At 46.5% G+C, this 19,337-nt stretch overlaps 1 protein-coding gene across 5 annotated transcripts in view; it reads left to right on the forward strand.

Moving 5' to 3' along the window:
* The window catches only part of RORA (RAR related orphan receptor A), a 933,557-nt gene that overhangs the window by 881,566 nt on the left and 32,654 nt on the right, over window positions 1-19,337 (forward strand). For all 5 annotated transcript variants that reach the window (XM_060174402.1, XM_060174403.1, XM_060174405.1 and 2 more), the window contains one exon: window positions 15,204-15,345. In XM_060174402.1, the coding sequence (XP_060030385.1) occupies window positions 15,204-15,345 (142 nt within the window). The remainder of the gene's footprint in view (window positions 1-15,203; window positions 15,346-19,337) is intronic.

Below are 19,337 nucleotides of genomic sequence, written 5' to 3' on the forward strand. Positions count from 1 at the left end.
GGAGGAGACACGTATCCACTTCTGTAACCCTATCCACCCACCCCCTGCCGCTGCCCAGTTTAATTTTTGAAATTTCCATTGTATCGGGAGACACAATAATCTGGACAGGCATATGCACAATCACAATAAATCACAAAGTTATGAATAAATCTCGGTTGTCAAAAGCAACTGTGTAGCCGTTCCAAAGCGTCTGCCATTAGAATTCAGCGAGGCAGCTGTCAGCTGTTTTCTTGTAATTAAACAGCCAATGAGCAGCTAATTAAAACATATGTGTATACCGAAGTGGAAGTGGGTATGTTAATGAACTGTAGGAATCAATTCATTAAGTGAAAATTGTCAAAAGACCAAACATCAGATCAGCATTTCAGCCTGAGCCTCACTGAGAAGGATCCCCCAGGCAGAGGGCTCCTCCTAAGAGCCAGACCCATCCACCCCCCTCCCCCTCCCGGTGCTCCCCCTCCCCCCCCCCACCCCCACCCCCCCCCTGTTCTCTGGTCAGTAGACTCAGACTTGGGGGCAAAATTGTAAATACCCTGAGTAGGAAACGTTGTGTCCATTTTGAAGTTTGTATTAAGTAGAGCTTACAAATGAGATTGTCACCTCCCTCACCTTATCTCAGACATCTCTTGGGACTTTGACTAGAAAACTAGAAAGTGTGCAGATCTTGGAACATGATGGCAGAGGAGGACCTAGGTGGGGGTTAGAGTGCCGTGTGAAACTGAGAAATGCTACCCACTGTACCCACTACTGTATCTTATTGTCAACTGTAAACCCCTCAGTAAAGTTTAAAAAAAAACAAAAAACTTAGGGACCAGGCAGAGTGGCACACCTGGTTAAGCGTACACATACGCTTGTGGTCGAGCCCCCAGTTCCCCCCACCTGCAGGGGGAAAGCTTCACAAGTGGTGAAGCAGATCTGCAGGTGTCTCTCTGTCTCTTTCCCTACCTCCCCCTCCTGTCTCTGTCTTTATCCAATAAGAGCTGAATAAGCAAAAGAAAGAGAAAAAAAACAAACTTGTAAAGCTCGTACTTCCTAGCCTGTTGGGTTTTCCGCTTGGTCTAACTCCCTGTTTGTCTCTGGGACTGTTAGGGTACGTGAAGTTTGCCTGTGAGGTTCAGCTGCAGCTGAAGTGTCAGCAGTGTGAAAGCCTGTCTCCTTCCCTAACCTGCTGGGTAGCTTTGGGCTCCCCGCTTGCCCTGTCTGTGCTTGGCTTTTTCCTTTCTTTGTAAAACAGAATTAGTTTGCAGAGTTGTTGTGAACTGAGATCTAAGAATGTTTGCAAGATCTCCCACACAGCACTGTTATTAAGTGTGGAATCAGCATGTGACTGTCACTGCCATCATATTCCTCTGGCTATTCTTTTTTTTTTTTTTATCTTTATTTATAAAAAGGAAACACTGACAAAAACCATAGGATAAGAGGGGTACAACTCCACACAATTCCCACCACCAGAACTCCTTATCCCATCCCCTCCCCTCATAGTTTTCCTATTCTCTATCCCTCTGGGAGCATGGACCCAGGGTCATTGTGGGGTGCAGAAGGTGGAAGGTCTGGCTTCTGTCACTGCTTCCCCGCTGAGCATGGGCTCTGGCTATTCAACAGGGTCATGGTGGCTTCTCTGAGTGCTGAGTGGGCTCCTGGACACCGAGAAACAGACCACCTCCAGGGCTCTGTGGGTGTATCCTCAGTCAATCTTAGAAGGCAGCAGGTCATAGGCGCATATCCCTGTAACGGCTTTCCAGGAAGTGAGGATGAGGGGAGGCTCTGGAGAGGTGTGAACACGGGGCTTGGCCAGCGTGCAACCGTGAAAAAGAGGAAGTGAGTAAAGGAGAGACTTGCAGGAGATGTGTCATCAGCAGAGTGATTGCTGATGGCAGATGAGCAGAGCAATGACCTGACTGGGCTTGTGTTCTAGGACAGGCCTTCGGTGACCGTGGGCATGGACAGGAGAGAGCGAGGGTGGGAGAGGGGAGGCCTGCTGGGGGCTGGGTGGCACCCCAGTCAAGAGATGGAGAGAAGTCCATGGTTCTGAGAAATGGAGATGGGGAGAGGGGCAGTGGTACACCGGGTAAGTGCACATAATACAAAACACAGGAATCAGGGTCCTAGCCCCCGGCTCCCCACCTGCAGAGAGGGGAGTCACTTCACAAGTGGTGAGGCAGATCGGCAGGTGTCTGTCTTTCTCTCCCCCTCTCCATCTTCCCCTCCTCTCTCCATTTCTCTCTGTCCTGTCCAATCAAACGGGAAAAATGGCTGCAAGGGCAGTGGATTCATATTGCTGGCAACGAGCTCAGTGATAACCCTGGAGGCAAAGAGAGAGACATAGGGAAGGGAGGGGAAGGGAAGGGAGGGGAGGGGAGGGGAGGGGAGGGGAGGGGAGGGGAGGGGAGGGGAGGGGAAGGGAAGGGAAGGGAAGGGAAGGGAAGGGAAGAGAAGAGAAGAGAAGAGAAGAGAAGAGAAGAGAAGAGAAGAGAAGAGAAGAGAAGAGAAGAGAAGAGAAGGGGAAGGGAGGGGACATAAGGGAAGGGAAGGGAAGGGAAGGGGAAAAAAAAAGAAATAAATGGAGAGGTACAAATAGCCCATTTCTCGTGAATGTACTGTCTTGCCTCTCAAATAGTTATTGAGCAGGATAGAGCTAAGGAGACAGCATAGTGGTTCTGCAAAAAGACCGCCATGCCTAAGACTCTAAGATCCCAAGTTCAACCCCCGGCACCACCATATGCCAGAGATGAGCAGTGTTCTGATAGAACTCAATCTCTCTCTCTCTCTCTGTGTGTGTGTGTGTGTGTGTGTGTGTGTGTGTGTGTGTGTTTCCCTCGGTATCTCATTAAAATGAAGTTTAAAAAATAGTCAGGAGCCTGAGAAAGCAAGCATTTGGCTCAAGCAAGGCACTTTGATTCTGTATACTGATCACAATGAGAGACAGAGCTTTCAGAGACCCACCACCCCAACCCCAGTGGTTGCGGCTGTGGTTTTGAACAGGCTGAGTGAGATTTAGGGTGACCAGCTTCCCCTTGATGACTCTGCTGCTGTGGTCAACAGACAGCTGGGAGCTGGGTGAGACTGATGCTGTCAAGTGCAAAGGTGCCTGTTCTGTTCCTAAGAGAACTGGATGGACTGGGAGAGTGCATGGCAGCCTGCTTTCCTGCCTGGAGTAACGGGGTGTGGGGGGCTTTCTTATTCAGAGTAGCATAGAAGGAGACATGACTGGGATATGGGCAGTTGATCTGGATTGGTCCTGAGACTCCTGTTCTGTTTGTTTCCCTCCAGGGTTATTGCTGGGGGTCAGTGTTGACACTTCAAATCCACTGCTCCTGGTAGCCTTTTTTTTTTTTTTAATTCTGTTGGGTAGGACAGAGAGAAATTGAGAGAGGAAGGGGAGATAGCAAGAGAGAGAGAGAAAGAAAGACACCTGTAGACTTGGTTCACTGCTTACAAAACACCACCACCACCACCACCACCCCCGCACGCAGGTAGGGAGCCAGATCCTTGTGTGGGTCCTTGTGCTTATAGTACGTGTGCACTTAACCAGATGCACTACCACCCAGCTCCCTTGATCCTATTCTAGAACAGAGAAGGAACCGTTCAGCTAAAGTTTCTGAAGATAAAAAAAAGAGAGAGAGAGAGAGAGTATAGATTTAGGACTTAAGAGACTATAGAACATCAAGCTAAAGCTTTGGGTCAAATATCCCCCCCTTCTCAAAGCTGGGGAACAAGCAGTTCTTTGAAGCAGCCTGGTGAGAAGTTGAGAGACACCGGAAGGACTGGACTCAGAGACACTGTTCGTAGTGACACTGTTTACCTGAAGATCCTCACAGCTCACAGTGGACACACGATTCTCCCTGGCTTCCCCTGAGCTCTTTCCTGCGTAGCTGAGGTTCTGGAGGACAAAAGACACCAGTGCCAGCTGAAGGCCCGGTGACATCTTTTGTTTACATTAATGAGCAAGAAAAAAGCAAGACAAAGAAGACAGGTTTGGGGACCTCCTTCATTGTCAGGAAGGACGTGAATGGCTTCTGAACCCTGGAAGGATGTTGCCTCAGGTTTTCTGAGCTAGTCACATATGATGCCTACAGATGTGAGAAGCTTTAAAAAAAAATGTGTGTGTGTGTTATTTTTCAACTTTTTAATAATTATCATTAGTGATTTAACTAATGACCAGCAAGATTGTGGGATAAGGGGTATAATTCCACACCACCAGAGTTTCATTTCCCATCCCCTCCATTGGAAGCTTCCCTATTCTTTATCTCTCTAAAAGAAATTTTTTTTAAGGTTTTATTTATTTATTAGTGAGAAAGATAGGAGGAGAGAGAGAAAGAACCAGACATCACTCTGGTACATGAGCTGCCAGGGATTGAACTCAAGACCTCATGCTTGAGAGTCCAATGCTTTATCCACTGTGCCACCTCCCGGACCACTAGATGAAATTTTTTTTAGGCGGTCAGGCGATAGCGCAGTGGGTTAAGTGCATGTGGCGCTTAAAGTGCAAGGACCAGCAGAAGGATCCCAGTTCGAGCCCCCGGCTCCCCACCTGCAGGGGAGTTGCTTCACAGGCAGTGAAGCAGGTCTGCAGGTGTCTATCTTTCTCTCCCCCTCTGTCCTCCCTCCTCTCTCCATTTCTCTCTGTCCTATCCAACAACAAACAACATCAACAACAACAATAATAACCACAACAAGGCTACAACAACAAAGGCAACAAAGGCAGGGAAAATGGCCTCCAGGAGCAGTGGATTCATGGTACAGGCACTGAGCCCCAGCAATAACCCTGGAGGCAAAAAAAAAAAATTAAGGTAGCACCATGAATGAACCCTGAGCCTTGTACACATGCAGTACCTCTGAGTGGCCTCCAAAGTCAAATTATTCTTTATTTTTGAGAGGGGGAAATAGAAAATGCAGTCAGAGAAAGAGGAGAGACACCACAGCATGGCTCTACCATCCACAGAACTTCCCGGATGCTGCATGTGGTGTTGGGACTTGAACAGAGAACCTCATGCACCAAGGAGCATGTGCTCTGGCGAGCCGTCTCCCAGCCTTGCTGTGACAGGCTTTTAAATTTAACCTTATCATGTTCTTTGTCACTTAAAAAATGGAGACAGTAATAAGCAGAGCCATAAATCAAGCCCTAATTGGTGGCATTTGCCTATGTCTATGGTGTAAATATCATCAACACATGGTCAATTTCTTTTTTTTTTTTCTTTTTCTTCAGAATAATTTAATTTGGGGCCAGGTGGTGGTACAGCTGCTGAGTGTACACGTTATAGCATGGAAGCACCAGGTTCAAGCACCCAGTTCCCATACGCAGGAGCACGCTTCATAAATAATAAAGCAGTGCTACAGACCTCTCTCTCTCTCTCTCTCTCTCTCTATATATATATATATATATGTGTGTGTGTGTGTGTGTGTGTGTGTATACATATACGTATACGTATACATATATGTATATATTCATCTTCCCCCTTTTATCTCTCCCCTCAATTTATCTGTTTCTATCCCAAATAAATAAAGAAATAAATATACAGTTACCTAGTTCCCACCTGCAGGGGGGAAAGCTTCACGAGTGGTAAAGCAGGGCAGCAGGTCTCTCTCTCTCTCTCTCTCCCCTGCCTCTCAATTTCTGGCTGTCTCTATCTAATAAATAAAGTTCATTAAAAAAAATTTTTAAGCCTCTTTAAAAAATAATAATATACAGTTATATAATTTGTTAGTGATTTAACAGTGGTGGAAAAGCCTCCTCTTTAAAAAAAATAATATAGAGTTATCTGATTTTTTTTGTTGGTGATTTTGATTTAGCAGTGGCTCAAGCGGTTATAAGATGACAAGGATGTAGTTCCACACTGAAAAGTTCTGTTCTCTCTCTCTCTCTCTCTCCCTCCCTCCCTCCCTCCCTTCCTCTCTCTCTCACCCCCATAACCATCAGAGCTCTCAACACCTCAGACAGCTTGGCTGCCCCATTTTGGTTTCTGTAGGTTTATGGATCTCAGTGACCTATATTCCACCTAAGAGGAGAGCCACCTTTTAGAGTGGTCTTTCTCTTCCTTCCTTACTTCACTAAGCATAATCACCTCCCGTTCCATCACACAGTCAATTTCAAGTCCCTGAAAGTGACAACTAAAGAAAGAGTAGGAGATGGAGTTGGGCAGTAGCGCAGTGGGTTAAGCGCAGGTGGCTCAAGGTGCAAGGACCACCACTGTAAGGATCCCGGTTCGAGCCCCCAGCTCCCACCTGCAGGGGAGTCGCTTCACAGGTGGTGAAGCAGGTCTGCAGGTGTCTGTCTGTCTCTCCCCCTCTCTTTCTTCCTCTCCTCTCTCCATTTCTCTCTTGTCCTATCCATCAACGATGACATCAATAACAACAACAATAATAAAGCAACAAGGGCAACAAAAGGGAATAAATAAAGTAAATGTTAAAACTATTTAAAAGAAAAAAGAAAGAGTAGGAGAAAGACATGAAAGACTGTGTGTTAGTTCCATCATTCCAGATGCCATCAGTAAAATCACCTCAAGAACAAGGACGATCAGAAAAATAGCTGAAAGTGAACTTTTCCTGGCGATTACCACTGACAGCTGGCTCGCTGCCTTTGTGACATTTTAGTTAGTGTTCATATCTTGCAGCCTGAGGTAAGCTGTCCTTGTTTTCCACCTCCCAGGGAAGCTCTAATCTGATTCAGCCAGTGAACAATTCCATGGTGTACACCCATCTTTATTTTTAAGTAAACAATAGAATTTTCTTTTCTTTCTTTTTTTTTTTGTGTTCTCTTTATTCATTGGATAGAGACAGTCGAAAATCAAGAGGGAAGGAGGTAATAGAGAGGGAGAGAGACTGAGAGACACCTGTAACCCTGCTTCACCACTGGCAAAGTTTTCCCCCTGCAGGTAAACCCAGCTCCTTGTATATCATAACATGTGCACTCAACCAGGCGCGCCACCACCCAGCCCCGGAAATAGAACTTTCTAGAAAACAGAAGGCAGGTATCAAAAACAAAAGCCAGCGAGAGTCACTCCGTGAACTGAGTTTTCTGAGAAAGTGAGAAGAGAGGGGCCAGGGCAGTGGCGCACCTGACTAAGCGCTCACATCACAGGGCACAGAGACCCAGGTTCAAGCCCCCTGGTCCCCACCTGGAAGGGGAAAGCTTCACGAGTAGTGAAGCAGGGCTGCAGGTGTCTCTCTGTCTCTCTCTGTCTCTCTCTTTCTCTCCTTCCCCCTCTCAATTTCTCCTTGTCTCTATCAATAATAAATTTAAAAATGTTAAAAGAAGAAGAAGAAAGTGAGAATAGAGAGAAAAGATTTATGGGCATGGAGTCTGTGTGTGTGAGGAGAGAGACTATATGACAGGGTTTTGTTTGTTCAAGTGTTTCAAAAAAAAAAAAAAAAAACAGTTTGTGTAGGAGGACGCTGCACTTAGAACTCTGACCCTGCATACATACCAGCTGTGGCACAACTGAAAATGACCCAACAGTCTAAGTTTTCAGTTTATTCTCCAGGTAGACGGAGAGAGGGGAGGGACATACAGGCAGAAGGAAACTATAGCACAGAGCTTCCTTGAGTGCAGTGGGAGCCGGTTCGAACATGGGTCATGCACACTATGCAAGTGAGATATTTTTGCTGGCCCTAACCTCTCCTTTCGCCATCTACAAAAATCAGAAAACTTGTGTAGCCCTCAGGTTCTTAACAAGAGCACAGCAGCAGAGTCACCAGGAAGCTTTGCTAAAAGATTTACCAAGATGGACACTTTGTTAAAAAAAAAGGGGGGGGGGCAGTCTTATGTTATTCAAAGGAATATGCATTAACAGAACGACATCTCCCAAAATTCTGGCTTTGACGGGTTTAAAGTCTCTCTCTTTAGATAGATAGATGAGTGAGTCTGAAACACCATCTGCTTGAGAACAACTGAACCTGATCTCTCAATTCCCTTCCTGCTAGAAAGACTTGTTTGTAGACATCTAGTTGACTCTGTGACGTGGCTGCATGTTTGCGTACCGACACTAGGTGGCGGTGGTGCGCCGCTGTCCCAGAATGTGGCCGCCTCCCAACCACCCTGCAGTTCAGCATGGTAGCCCACCCTGTCTGTCCATAATGGCTTATCGCCGCATATTTTCAAATCCGCAAAGAAGTGAACGTTTACAAGCCAGAGGACTCCTTTATTCCTTCCTTCATCTTTGAGAAATAAAACTCCACATATACTATACTTATATCTATACTATATACTTATATATTATACTTATATACTTATACACATAAGCTATACTTATATCTCCCCCTAGGTAGAAAGATGCCTATCAAAGACTTTCTGCTTGACTCCCTCTCCCTTCTCACTCTAAATCTTTCTTCCTATAACTCATTATCTTTTATTTATTTTTTTTATTTTGTCACCAGGGTTATTGCTGGGACTCAGTGCCTGCATGACGAATCCATCACCTCCCCCAGTGATGAGTTATTCATTTATTTACTTATTTATTCTTTTTTTTTTTTTTTGGATAGAGACAGAAATTGAGAGGGAAGGGAAATAGAGACAGAAAGAAAAAGACCACAGCACTGCCTCACTATTCATGAAGCCCCCCCACCCCACTCCTCCATAGGGTGGGGACCAGAGGCTTGAACCCAGGACCTCGCACATGGTACCTTGGGTGATGCTCAGGGCATGTCACAACTTCGCCCCAAGTTTATTTTATTTTATTTTATTTTATCTTATCTTATTTTACTTTAATGAAAGAGCTAGAGGCAGAAGGGGACAGTGTGCTGAGAGCAGAGCTCAGTTCTGGCTTATGATGGTGGTAGGTATTAAATCTGGAACTTTGAAGCCTGAGGCATGACAATCTTAGCTTTGTGCTGTCTCCCCGGCCCGCCCGAGTTGTTCATATTTGATCAGTTTAACTTTCAAATCCTTCTTTTTTTAATATTTTATTTATTTATTTTCTCTTTTGTTGTCCTTGTTGTTTTTCATTGTTGTAGTAGTTATTATTGTTATTGATGTTGTCATTGTTAGATAGTACACAGAGAAATGGAGAGAGGAGGGGAAGACAGAGAGGGGGAGAGAAAGATAGACACCTGCAGACCTGCTTCACCGCTTATGAAGCGACTCCCTGCAGGTGGGGAGCCGGGGGCTCGATCCGGGATCCTTATGCCGACCTTGTGCTTTGCGCCACCTGCGCTTAGCCCGCTGAGCTACAGCCCGACTCCCTTTCAAATCCTTCTTAATGAGAGACATTTAAGAATTTTTTTAAGAAAAAAAAATTTTAATTTTATTTATATTTATTTTCTTTTTTGTTGCCCTTGTTTTTTATTATTGTTGTAGTTATTGTTACTGATGTCATTGTTGTTGGATAGGACAGGGAGAAATGGAGAGAGGAGGGGAAGACAGAGGGGGGAGAGAAAGACAGACACCTGCAGACCTGCTTCACTGCTTGTGAAGTGACTCCCCTGCAGGTGGAGAGCCGGGGGCTCGAACCGGGATCCTTAGTCGGTCCTTGTGCTTTGTGCCACCTGCGCTTAACCCACTGCGCTACCGCCCGACTCCCAAGAAAAATCTTTTTAAACCAGGAGACCAGGAGGTAGCTCCCCTGGGAGCACACACCTTACCATTGCCAGAGACCCCGGGTTCAAAGGAAACACCCCCGGAGCATGGTGGAAGGCACCCAGGAAGGTCCCAGAGATGGAGGAGCTTTGCTGTGGTATCTCTCACTCTCCCTCTGGGAAAAAAAAAAAAAAAAAGAATGCAGAAGTCAGCCCAGGAGCTGTGGACTCTGGAATGCATAAGACTCTGCTGCCTCCAAAAGTAAAAAGGAAAGGAGATGAAGCCCCGAGTCTGCCTGGAGTGCACAGCTCGGCTGTGTGAGTCATGGCGGCTCCCTCTGTCTCCCTCCCAGCTGGCACTTGACCCCACTTGACCCCTTCCTTCTGGCCTGTGGTAGAACTCCTCCTCCTTCTCCTCCTCCTCCTTCTCCTTCTCTCCTCCTCCTCCTCCTTCTCCTCCTTCTCCTCCTCCTTCTCCTTCTCCTCCTCCTCCTCCTCCTCCTCCACCTTCTCCTCCTTCTCCTCCTTCTTGCCTCCTCCTCCTCTTTCCTTCTCCTCCTCCTTCTCCTCCTCCTCCTCCTTCTCTTTCTCCTCCTCCTCCTTCTCCTCCTTCTCCTCCTCCTCCTCCTTCTCCTCCTCCTTCTCTTTCTCCTCCTTCTCTCCTCCTCCTCCTCTCCTCCTCCTCCTCCTTCTCCTCCACCTTCTCCTCCTTCTCCTCCTTCTCGCCTCCTCCTCTCCTCCTCCTCCTCCTTCTCTTTCTCCTCCTCCTCCTTCTCCTCCTCCTCCTTCTCCTCCACCTTCTCCTCCACCTTCTCCTCCTTCTCCTCCTTCTCGCCTCCTCCTCTTTCCTTCTCCTCCTCCTTCTCCTCCTCCTCCTTCTCTTTCTCCTCCTTCTCTCCTCCTCCTCCTCTCCTCCCCCTCCTCCTCCTTCTCCTTCTCCTCCTCCTTCTCCTCCTCCTTCTCCTCCACCTTCTCCTCCTTCTCCTTCTCCTCCTTCTCTCCTCCTCCTCTCCTCCTCCTCCTCCTCCTTCTCCTCCTCCTTCTCCTCCACCTTCTCCTCCTTCTCCTTCTCCTCCTTCTCGCCTCCTCCTCTCCTCCTCCTCCTCCTTCTCTTTCTCCTCCTTCTCCTTCCCCTTCTCTTTCTCCTCCTCCTCTCCTCCTCCTCCTCCTCCTCCTTCTCTTTCTCCTCCTCCTCCTTCTCTTTCTCCTCCTCCTCCTTCTCCTCCTTCTCTTTCTCCTCCTCCTCCTCCTCCTTCTCTTTCTCCTCCTTCTCCTTCCCCTTCTCTTTCTCCTCCTCCTTCTCCTTCTCTTTCTCCTCCTCCTTCTCCTTCTCTTTCTCCTCCTTCTTCTTCTCCTTCTCTTTCTCCTCCTCCTCTTCTTCCTCTTCCTTCTTCCCCTTCTTCCTCCCCCTCCCCTCTCTTTTCTTCCTCCCCCTCCCCTCCCCCTCTTCATGTTTCAGGACTTCTGACTTAGTCCAAAAGCAGCAGCTCTCTCAGTGCCAGTGCAGTCAGTACACTGACCCCCCCCTCCCCCCCGGACTCAGCGGAGGACAAGTGAGCCTGTGGAGAGTGAGTTGTGTCTGCTCGCTCTTTGCTTTTTCCCCAAACTCCAGGGCAAAGACGTCAGATAAACAGGTGTGGTCCTTTTCCCCCCAGAAGAGAGTTTGGAAGCCAGACATTGGCTGTGCTTAAGTGCCGTCACCCAGAGCCCACAGGGAACAACTTTCTGGACCCAAATTAGAAGCAGGATGAGTCAAAACTGTGGCCTTGCAGGGAGCTTGTTAAAGCTGCCACAGTTTGGTTTGCTGTCTGAATGAACCTGAGTCATTTAGAAACGAGCGTCCAAGGGCGGACAGGAGGGGAAGATCACGGTATTGTGACCCTTCGCACACCTCTCCCTTTGGTCTGCTGGAACAGGTTACATCTCATCAAAGCTTTACCCTGTTTTTCCCCTTTTCCTTTCCTATGAGTGTGATCAGTCACTTCTCCACCTTCTCCTTCTGGCTTACTTCATGACATGATTCCTTCATGTTTCACACCAGAAAGCAGCTGTAGAAGAGAAATCTTCAGAATGCCTTTGGGGGGTGGGGAATACATCTGAATCAAATAAAAAGCCTTGGAAAGCTGGTGAGATAGCTCAGTAGGTGACGCGCCTGCATTGTCTTGTCTAGGTTTGAACCCAGCCCTGGTTGTGCTGGGGGAAGCGTCACTGCAATGACATCTTTCCTTCATTCATTGTCTGTCTCTGTTTCAGAAAATGTTGGCTCAATGTCCATGTCCAGCGGAGAAGCAATTACAGAAGCCAGAACTCCCACTTTCTGCTCCCCACAGAGAAGTCTGGCCCATAACCCCAGAGGGGGAGAATTGTTAGGGGAGGGAGCCAGGCAGTGGTACACCGAGTTAAGCATACACAGTACAAGCCACAAGGACCCACGCAAGGATCTGGGTTCAAGACCCCAGCTCCCCACCTCCAGGCGGGTCACTTCACAATCAATGATGCGGCTCTCTCTCTATCTCTCTCTCTCTCTCCTTCTCTCTCTCCCTTCCCCTCCTCTCTCAATTTCTCTGTCCTATCCAATAAAATGGGATAATGGCCTCCAGGAGCAGTAGGTTCATAGTGCAGGCACCAAGTCCCAGTGATAACCCTGGAGGGAGAGAGAGAGAGGGAGAGGAGAAAAGTTAGGAGAAGATAACTAGATAACTCTGACCCCTAATTCCATCAGGACCCTGAGAGAGAAGGGGATAAAAGGAAAGACACCCGGAAGTAGTAATAGGTATAGGTATTGAATTTAAAAGGAGTGAAGGCAGGGCCATAGAAAAGATGGGTCAAATATAGAGATAAATATAAGTAGATGGTTATAGAAATAATAGTCAACCCATATCTGTGACCTTGTGAGAACCACTGCAGTTTCCAGTGGGGTCACAGAACTCTGGTGGTGGGAAAGGTGGGGAATTATACCCCTGTTATCTTATGGTTTTTTAAATCAATATTAAATCACTAATTAAAAAAATGTTGACCCCACCACCTACATGGGGAAAGCTTTGCGAGTGGTGAAACAGGTCTGCAGGTGTCTCTCTCTATCTCTCTCCTTCTCTATCACCCCTTCCCTCTCAATTTCTGATTCTGTCTACTCAATAAATAAATAAAGATAATTTTAAAAATGTTTAAAAGACGGAGTCGGGTGGTAGTGCAGCGCGTTAAGTACACGTGGTGCAAAGTACAAGGACCAGAGTAAAGATCCTGGTTCAAGCACCCAGCTCCCAACCTACAGGGGAGTCGCTTCACAAGTGGTGAAGCAGGTCTGCGGGTGTCTATCTTTCTCTCCCCCTCTCTGTCTTCCCCTCCTCTCTCCATTTCTCTCTGGCCTATCTAACAATGACAACAATAATAACTACAACACTAAAACAACTAGGGCAACAAAAAGGGAATAAATTTTTTTTAATGTTTAAAAGAAAATGTTGGCTCAAAGCGGTGAAGCCTCTATGATGATTTAAAAAGGGAAAAAATAATGCCTTCAAGGGGCCTGGAACTTAACTCACCAGGCAGAGTGCACACTTCATCACCTTGCCACACCTGAGGGCCTGGGTTCAATCCCTGCTATAATGTAGAAGCAACAAGAAGGAAGCTCATGGTTGACAGAGTGATGGCATGGCCTCTCTCTCCTTCCTCTCTTAAGTATCCAGTTTAAAAAGAGATGGCCAGGGAGGCATCTCGGTTGTAATGTATTTTTTTTCCCTCCAGGGTTATTGCTGGGCTCAGTGCCTGCACCATGAGTCCTCCGCTCCTGGAGGCCATTTGTTCCCTCTTTTTTTTGCCCTTGTTATTGTAGCCTCGTTGTGGTTATTATTATTGTCATTGTTGACGTTGTTCGTTGTTGGATAGGACAGAGAGAAATGGAGAGAAGAGGGGAAGACAGAGAGGGGAGAGAAAGATAGACACCTGCAGACCTGCTTCACCGCCTGTGAAGCGACTCCCCTGCAGGTGGGGAGCCAGGGGCTGGAACCGGGATCCTTACGCCGGTCCCTGCGCTTTGTGCCACATGCGCTTAACCCACTGCGCCACCGCCCGACCCCCAGGGTTGAGTTTCTTAAATCTAAAAGAATAGGATTTTGAACAGGAAATGTTCCCAAAGTGTCAAGGATTGAGAAGTATTCTCAGTCTTATTGATCCTCCAAGGTAATTCATCTAAGGGTCATTTAAAGTCTGAGGAGAAGTTAGATTCTCACTTAGGAAGAACAGAAAGTGGAGTGGCCTTTAACAGGGGCTTCACAATGTCACAGAATTGCAACCAATCAGGGTTCTGGTAAACCTCTTTCCTTGTCTCTGGACACCCAGAGAATGTGTTTTGTGTTTATTTTACTGAAAGTATCTTGGAGGTAAATGCCCATTTATTCTAATTCCATGAACATAAATAGTTGTATATTTCCTTAAGCAGCATGCAATTACTTTTAGAATGATTTCGATTTTTTAATGTTTGAGTCTTCTATATATAAGAGGGAAGTATATTAGTGATAGTCTCCATTTCCATTTGTCAAGTACAAAATTTTATTCCTGTAAAAGTGAGGCTCTTAAGTATTCAATAATTTCTTATAAGGGCAGGGGTAGATAGCATAATGGTTATGCACAGACTTGTCATGCCAGAGGCTCCATAGTCCTAGGTTCAAACCCCCCCCCATACCACCATAAGCCAAAGCTGAGCAGTGCTCTGACAAACAATAAATAAATAAATAAAAATAAAATAGTAATACTAACTTCTTGTGAAAAATAAACGGGCTGGGTGGTGGTGCACCTGACTGAGTGCACATGTTACAGTCAGTGCACATGGATCCCGCTTGGAGCCCCTGGTCCCCACCTGCAGGGAGAAAGCTTCGCAAGTGATGAAGCAGGGCTACAGTTTTCTCTTTCTCTCTCCCTCCCTATCACGCCCTTCTCCCTCTCGATTTCTGGCTGTCGATATCCAATAGATAAAGATAATTAATAAAAAAAAATAAAGGAGGGAGTCGGGTGGTAGCGCAGCAGGTTAAGCACACCCCGGCTCCCCACCTGCACGGGAGTCGCTTCACAGGCAGTGAAGCAGGTCTGCAGGTGTCTATCTTTCTCTCCCCCTCTCTGTCTTCCCCTCCTCTCTCCATTTCTTTCTGTCCTATCTAACAACAATGACATCAATAACAAAAACAATAATAACTACAACAATAAAAAACAAGGGCAGGAAAAGGAAAAATAAATATTTTTAAAAAATTAAAGGAAAAAAGTTAAAAAATAAATAAGTAAATATCTTGTAAAAAAAAAAAAAAGAAAGAAAGAAAGAAAACCAATAAGGTCCCCTTGTATTATCCATCAAGCACATTGCTTTTGATCATATGATTCCAGGAATAGGCCTGATCCTAAGGTTTTTAGGGAGGCAAACTTCTGTTGGGAGTTAAAGAAAGTTGTGTGTGTGTGTGTGTGTGTGTGTGTGTGTGTGTGTGTGTGTGTGTGTGTGTGTAAGGGACAGAGGATTGGACTCGGGGGATCAATTTGACTCAGGGAAAAAGAAGTGATTTTAATTTCATTAATGGTCTCCTGGATGATTCGGCTCCAAGTTTAATTCTCCATTAAATATTAATGTCACCCCCGTGCTTAGTCTACTGCCTTTCACCTCACACAGCTCGAACTGACACTAACCTATTGTCTGTTTTATAACTGAATCACAGGGCTTTTTCAGGAGAAGCCAGCAAAGCAACGCCACTTACTCCTGTCCCCGTCAGAAGAACTGTTTGATTGACCGAACCAGTAGAAACCGCTGCCAGCACTGTAGATTACAGAAATGTCTTGCTGTGGGGATGTCTCGAGATGGTAAGTGTGCAGGGCCTTGGGCTGATGGAAGTACCTTTTGAAACCTGCCCATACATGGCTCCCCCAGCCCTGACTCCCCCTTGCTGCTGCCTCTGGGAGTTCTTAAAGGGTTTCATAAATGTTCTCTCTGCCTCCTTCTGAGTCAACTGGTGGGATGGGCACGAACGTCTGTCTGTGTTGGTCAGAGCACCTACTGATTTAGGACATTTAAGACTTACAGGTGGGAGTCGGGCGGTAGCGCAGGGGGCTAAGCGCGTGTGGCGCAAAGCGCAAGGATGGGTGTAACGATCCCGGTTCGAGCCCCTGGCTCCCCACCTGCAAGGGAGTCGCTTCACAAGTGGTGAAGCAGGTCTGCAGGTGTCTTATATTTCTCTCCCCTTCTCTGTCTTCCCCTCCTCTCTCCATTTCTCTCTGTCCTATCCAACAACAATGACATCAGTAACAACAATAATAACCACAACAATAAAACAGCAAGGGCAACAAAAGGGAAAATAAATAAATATTTTTTAAAAATAAAAAAAAGACTTACAGGTAGACCATCTGGTTGACCATGAGGGTCATCTAAGGGCCTTGAGAAATAGACCTCCTGAAGGCATTTTCACAGTAGGAAACGGAAACACATGCTGTAACCTGCTTTCCACCAGCCCATTCACTGACCAAGGCCTGGCATTAAGATCCCAGTTCGAGCCCCCGGCTCCCCACCTGCAGGGGAGTCGCTTCACAGGCGGTGAAGCAGGTCTGCAGGTGTCTGCCTTTCTCTCCCCCTCTCTGTCTTCCCCTCCTCTCTCCATTCTTCTCTGTCCTATCCAACAACAACGACATCAATAACAATAACAAAACAACAAGGGTAACAAAAGGGAATAAACAAATATTTTTTAAAATCTTTAAAAAAATAGTGCAGAACAGGCTTCCACAGTAAATGTTTTTTTTAATATTTATTTATTTTCCCTTTTGTTGCTCTTATTGTTTTATTGTTGTAGTTATTGTTGTTGTTATTGATGTCGTTCTTGTTGGATAGGACAGAGAGAAATGGAGAGAGGAGGGGAAGACAGAGAGGGAGAGAGAAAGTTAGACACCTACAGACCTGCTTCACCGCCTGTGAAATGTCTCCCTGGCAGGTAGAGAATAGAGGCTCGAACCAGGATCCTTATGCCGGTCCTTGTGCTTTCTGCCATCTGCGCTTAACTCTCTGCACTACCGCCCAACTCCCATTAAATGGTTTTAAAAAAATAGTATTTACTTATGAGCGGTGCAGACAAAGATCAGAGCACTGCTCAGCTCTGATTTATGGTGGTGCAAGGGATTGAACCTGGGTCCTCAGATGCTCAGGTCTGAGAATCTTTTGCAGAACTGTGATTCTGTCTCTCCAGCCTGTACATGGTCTTTTCATTGCAAAAAAAGCGTATTATTTTTTATTAAAAATTTCTTTTCAGGGGCCGGGTGGGGGCACACCTGGTTGAGCGCACATGTTACAATGCACAGAGACCCAGGTTCAAGCCCATGGTCCCCACCTACAGAGAGAAAGCTTTGCAAGTGGTGGAGCAGGGCTGCAAATGTCTCTCTGTCTCTCTCCCTCTCTATCACTCCCCTTCCCTCTTGATTTCTGGCTGTCTCTAACTAATAAAGATAATAATAAAAAAAAAATTTTTAAGAATTTTTTTCCTTTGGTTATGGTTTATGTTTTAAAACTCTTTATTTATTTTTGCTTTTATCTTTATGTGATAAGACAGAGAGAAATTGAGAAGAAAGGGAGGCAATAGGGGCCGGGCGGTGGCGCACCTGGTTGAGCACACAGGCTACAATGTGCAAGGACCCGGGTTCAAGTCCCCGGTCCTCACCTGCAGGGGGAAAGCTTCATGAGTGGAAAAGCAGGGCTGCAGGTGTCTCTCTGTCTCTTTCCCTCTCTAGCTCCCCCTTGCCTCTCAATTTCTGGCTATCTCTATTCAATAAATAAAGATAATAAAAAGTAAATTAAGAGATGGTTTAAAAAGAGGGGGGAGATAGAGATAGAAAGAGAGAGAGAGAGAGAGCTGTAAAACTGCTTCATCAATTGGAAAGCTCCCTCTGTAGATGGAGACCAGGGACCCAAACCTGGGTCCTTGCACCTGCTAACATGTGCACTCTACCGAGTGAGCCACTGCCTGGCCCCACAAGAAGCATTTTCTTGTTGTTGTTAATTTCTTTTTTTTTATTTTATGTTTTTAAATTTATTTCCCCTTTTGTTGCCCTTGTTTTTTATTGTTGTTGTAGTTATTGATGTCGTCATTGTTAGGGCAGAGAGAAATGTTGGGATTCGATGCCTGCATGATAAACCCACCGCTCGTGAGCTGGGGAGACAGCATAATGGTTCTACAAAAGACTTTCATGCCTGAGGCTTCAATTCCTGGCAGCACCCTAAGCCAGAGCTGAGCAGTGCTCTGGTTGCATTCTCTCCCCCCCCCCTTCTCTTTCTCTCTCCTTTTTTTTTTTAGTATCTTTGTTTATTTATTGGAAAGAGACAGCCAGAAATGAGAGGGAAGGGGGAGATAGAGAGGAAGAGAGAGACAGAGAGACACCTGCAGACCTGCAGCACTGCCCTTGTTGTTTTATTGTTGTGGTGGTTATTATTATTGTTGTTATTGCTGTCATTGTTGTTGGATAGGACAGAGAGAAATCAAGAGAGGAGGGGAAGACAGAGAGGGGGAGAGAAAGATAGACACCTGCAGACCTGCTTCACCACCTGTGAAGCGACTCCCCTGCAGGTGGGGAGCTGGGGGCTCGAACCGGGATCCTTACGCCGGTCCTTGCGCTTTGCGCCATCTGCGCTCAACCCGCTGTGCTACCCCCGCGACCCCCCAGTGGGTCCATTTGAAGGCCTTTTCAGAAGGCTGGCTGGCTGGCTTTCTGAAGAGACCCCTTGGAAGGAAACATGTGTTGCAGCGGAGTTTGAGCCTGTGGAAAACACTTTAGGATATTGGGCAGATGTTCTGAAAGCTCGCTTTGTCCAGAATCAGATGTTCTTGGGGCTCGTGAAGCTGCCTGGGTGCGGGTTTTGAAGTCCTGCTGGAGTCGCTGTCACGCAGCGGCCTTTTAGAATATGGCAGGCGTGTGTGGTGGGGACGATGCAAGTCTCCATTTTTGCCAGAAACCCTTGGAATGTGCAGATTTCCTCTTCCAAGGGCACTGAGCTAACAAGCACACACAGAGTTGTGTGGAGAAATAAGTGTATTAATGGAATTCGGGCCAGGAAGTCAGGGGGGGTTTTTTGTTTGTTTGTTTGTTTGTTTTTGTTTTTTTTCCTGGAGGTATCTAGAGAAATGTGTTTGGAATTTTTGAAGGAGCCGGGAAGTCTCCACAGCTGTTGCTCCGCTTTCCATGTGGGGATGTCTTGTGAGGAAGAGTGCTCAAGGCAGACCTGCCCCGTAGGAATCTTCCATGGTGTTTGCTCTTTCCCAGATCCTGACGTGCTTTTACTTGATGCTGAGTAAAGCTGCAGACAGCATCTTTTTTTTTTAATCTTATTTTTTATCAGATAAAGACAGCCAGAAATCGAGAGGGAAGGGGGAGATGAAGAAGAGAGACAGAGAGACACCTGCAGCCCTGCTTCACCACTCGCAAAGCTTTCCACCTGCAAGTGGGCCCAGGCTGGGGGCTTGAACCCTGGTCCTTGTGCACTGTGATATGTGCGCTCAACCAGGTGCGCCACCACCTGGCCCCTCTTTTTTTTTTTTTTTTAATAAGACAGAGATAAGTTGTTTGCACGTTTGAATCACTTCCTAAGTGTGTGTGTATGTGTGTGAGAGACAGACAGACAGACAGAGAGAAAGAGAGAGAGCAGGGTACATACCATTTTTTTTAAATCTGTATACTTCAGGAAGTATACAGAAGGGAGAGGAGGTAGAAAGAGGCAGAGAGTGGTCCGGGAGGTGGCGCAGTGGTAAAGCTTTGGATTCTCTGCTTCACAAGCGGTGAAGCAGGTCTGCAGGTGTCTGTCTTTCTCTCCCCCTCTCTTG

The sequence above is a fragment of the Erinaceus europaeus genome, chromosome 16, assembly GCF_950295315.1.
Source record: "Erinaceus europaeus chromosome 16, mEriEur2.1, whole genome shotgun sequence".
Lineage (NCBI taxonomy): Eukaryota > Metazoa > Chordata > Mammalia > Eulipotyphla > Erinaceidae > Erinaceus > Erinaceus europaeus.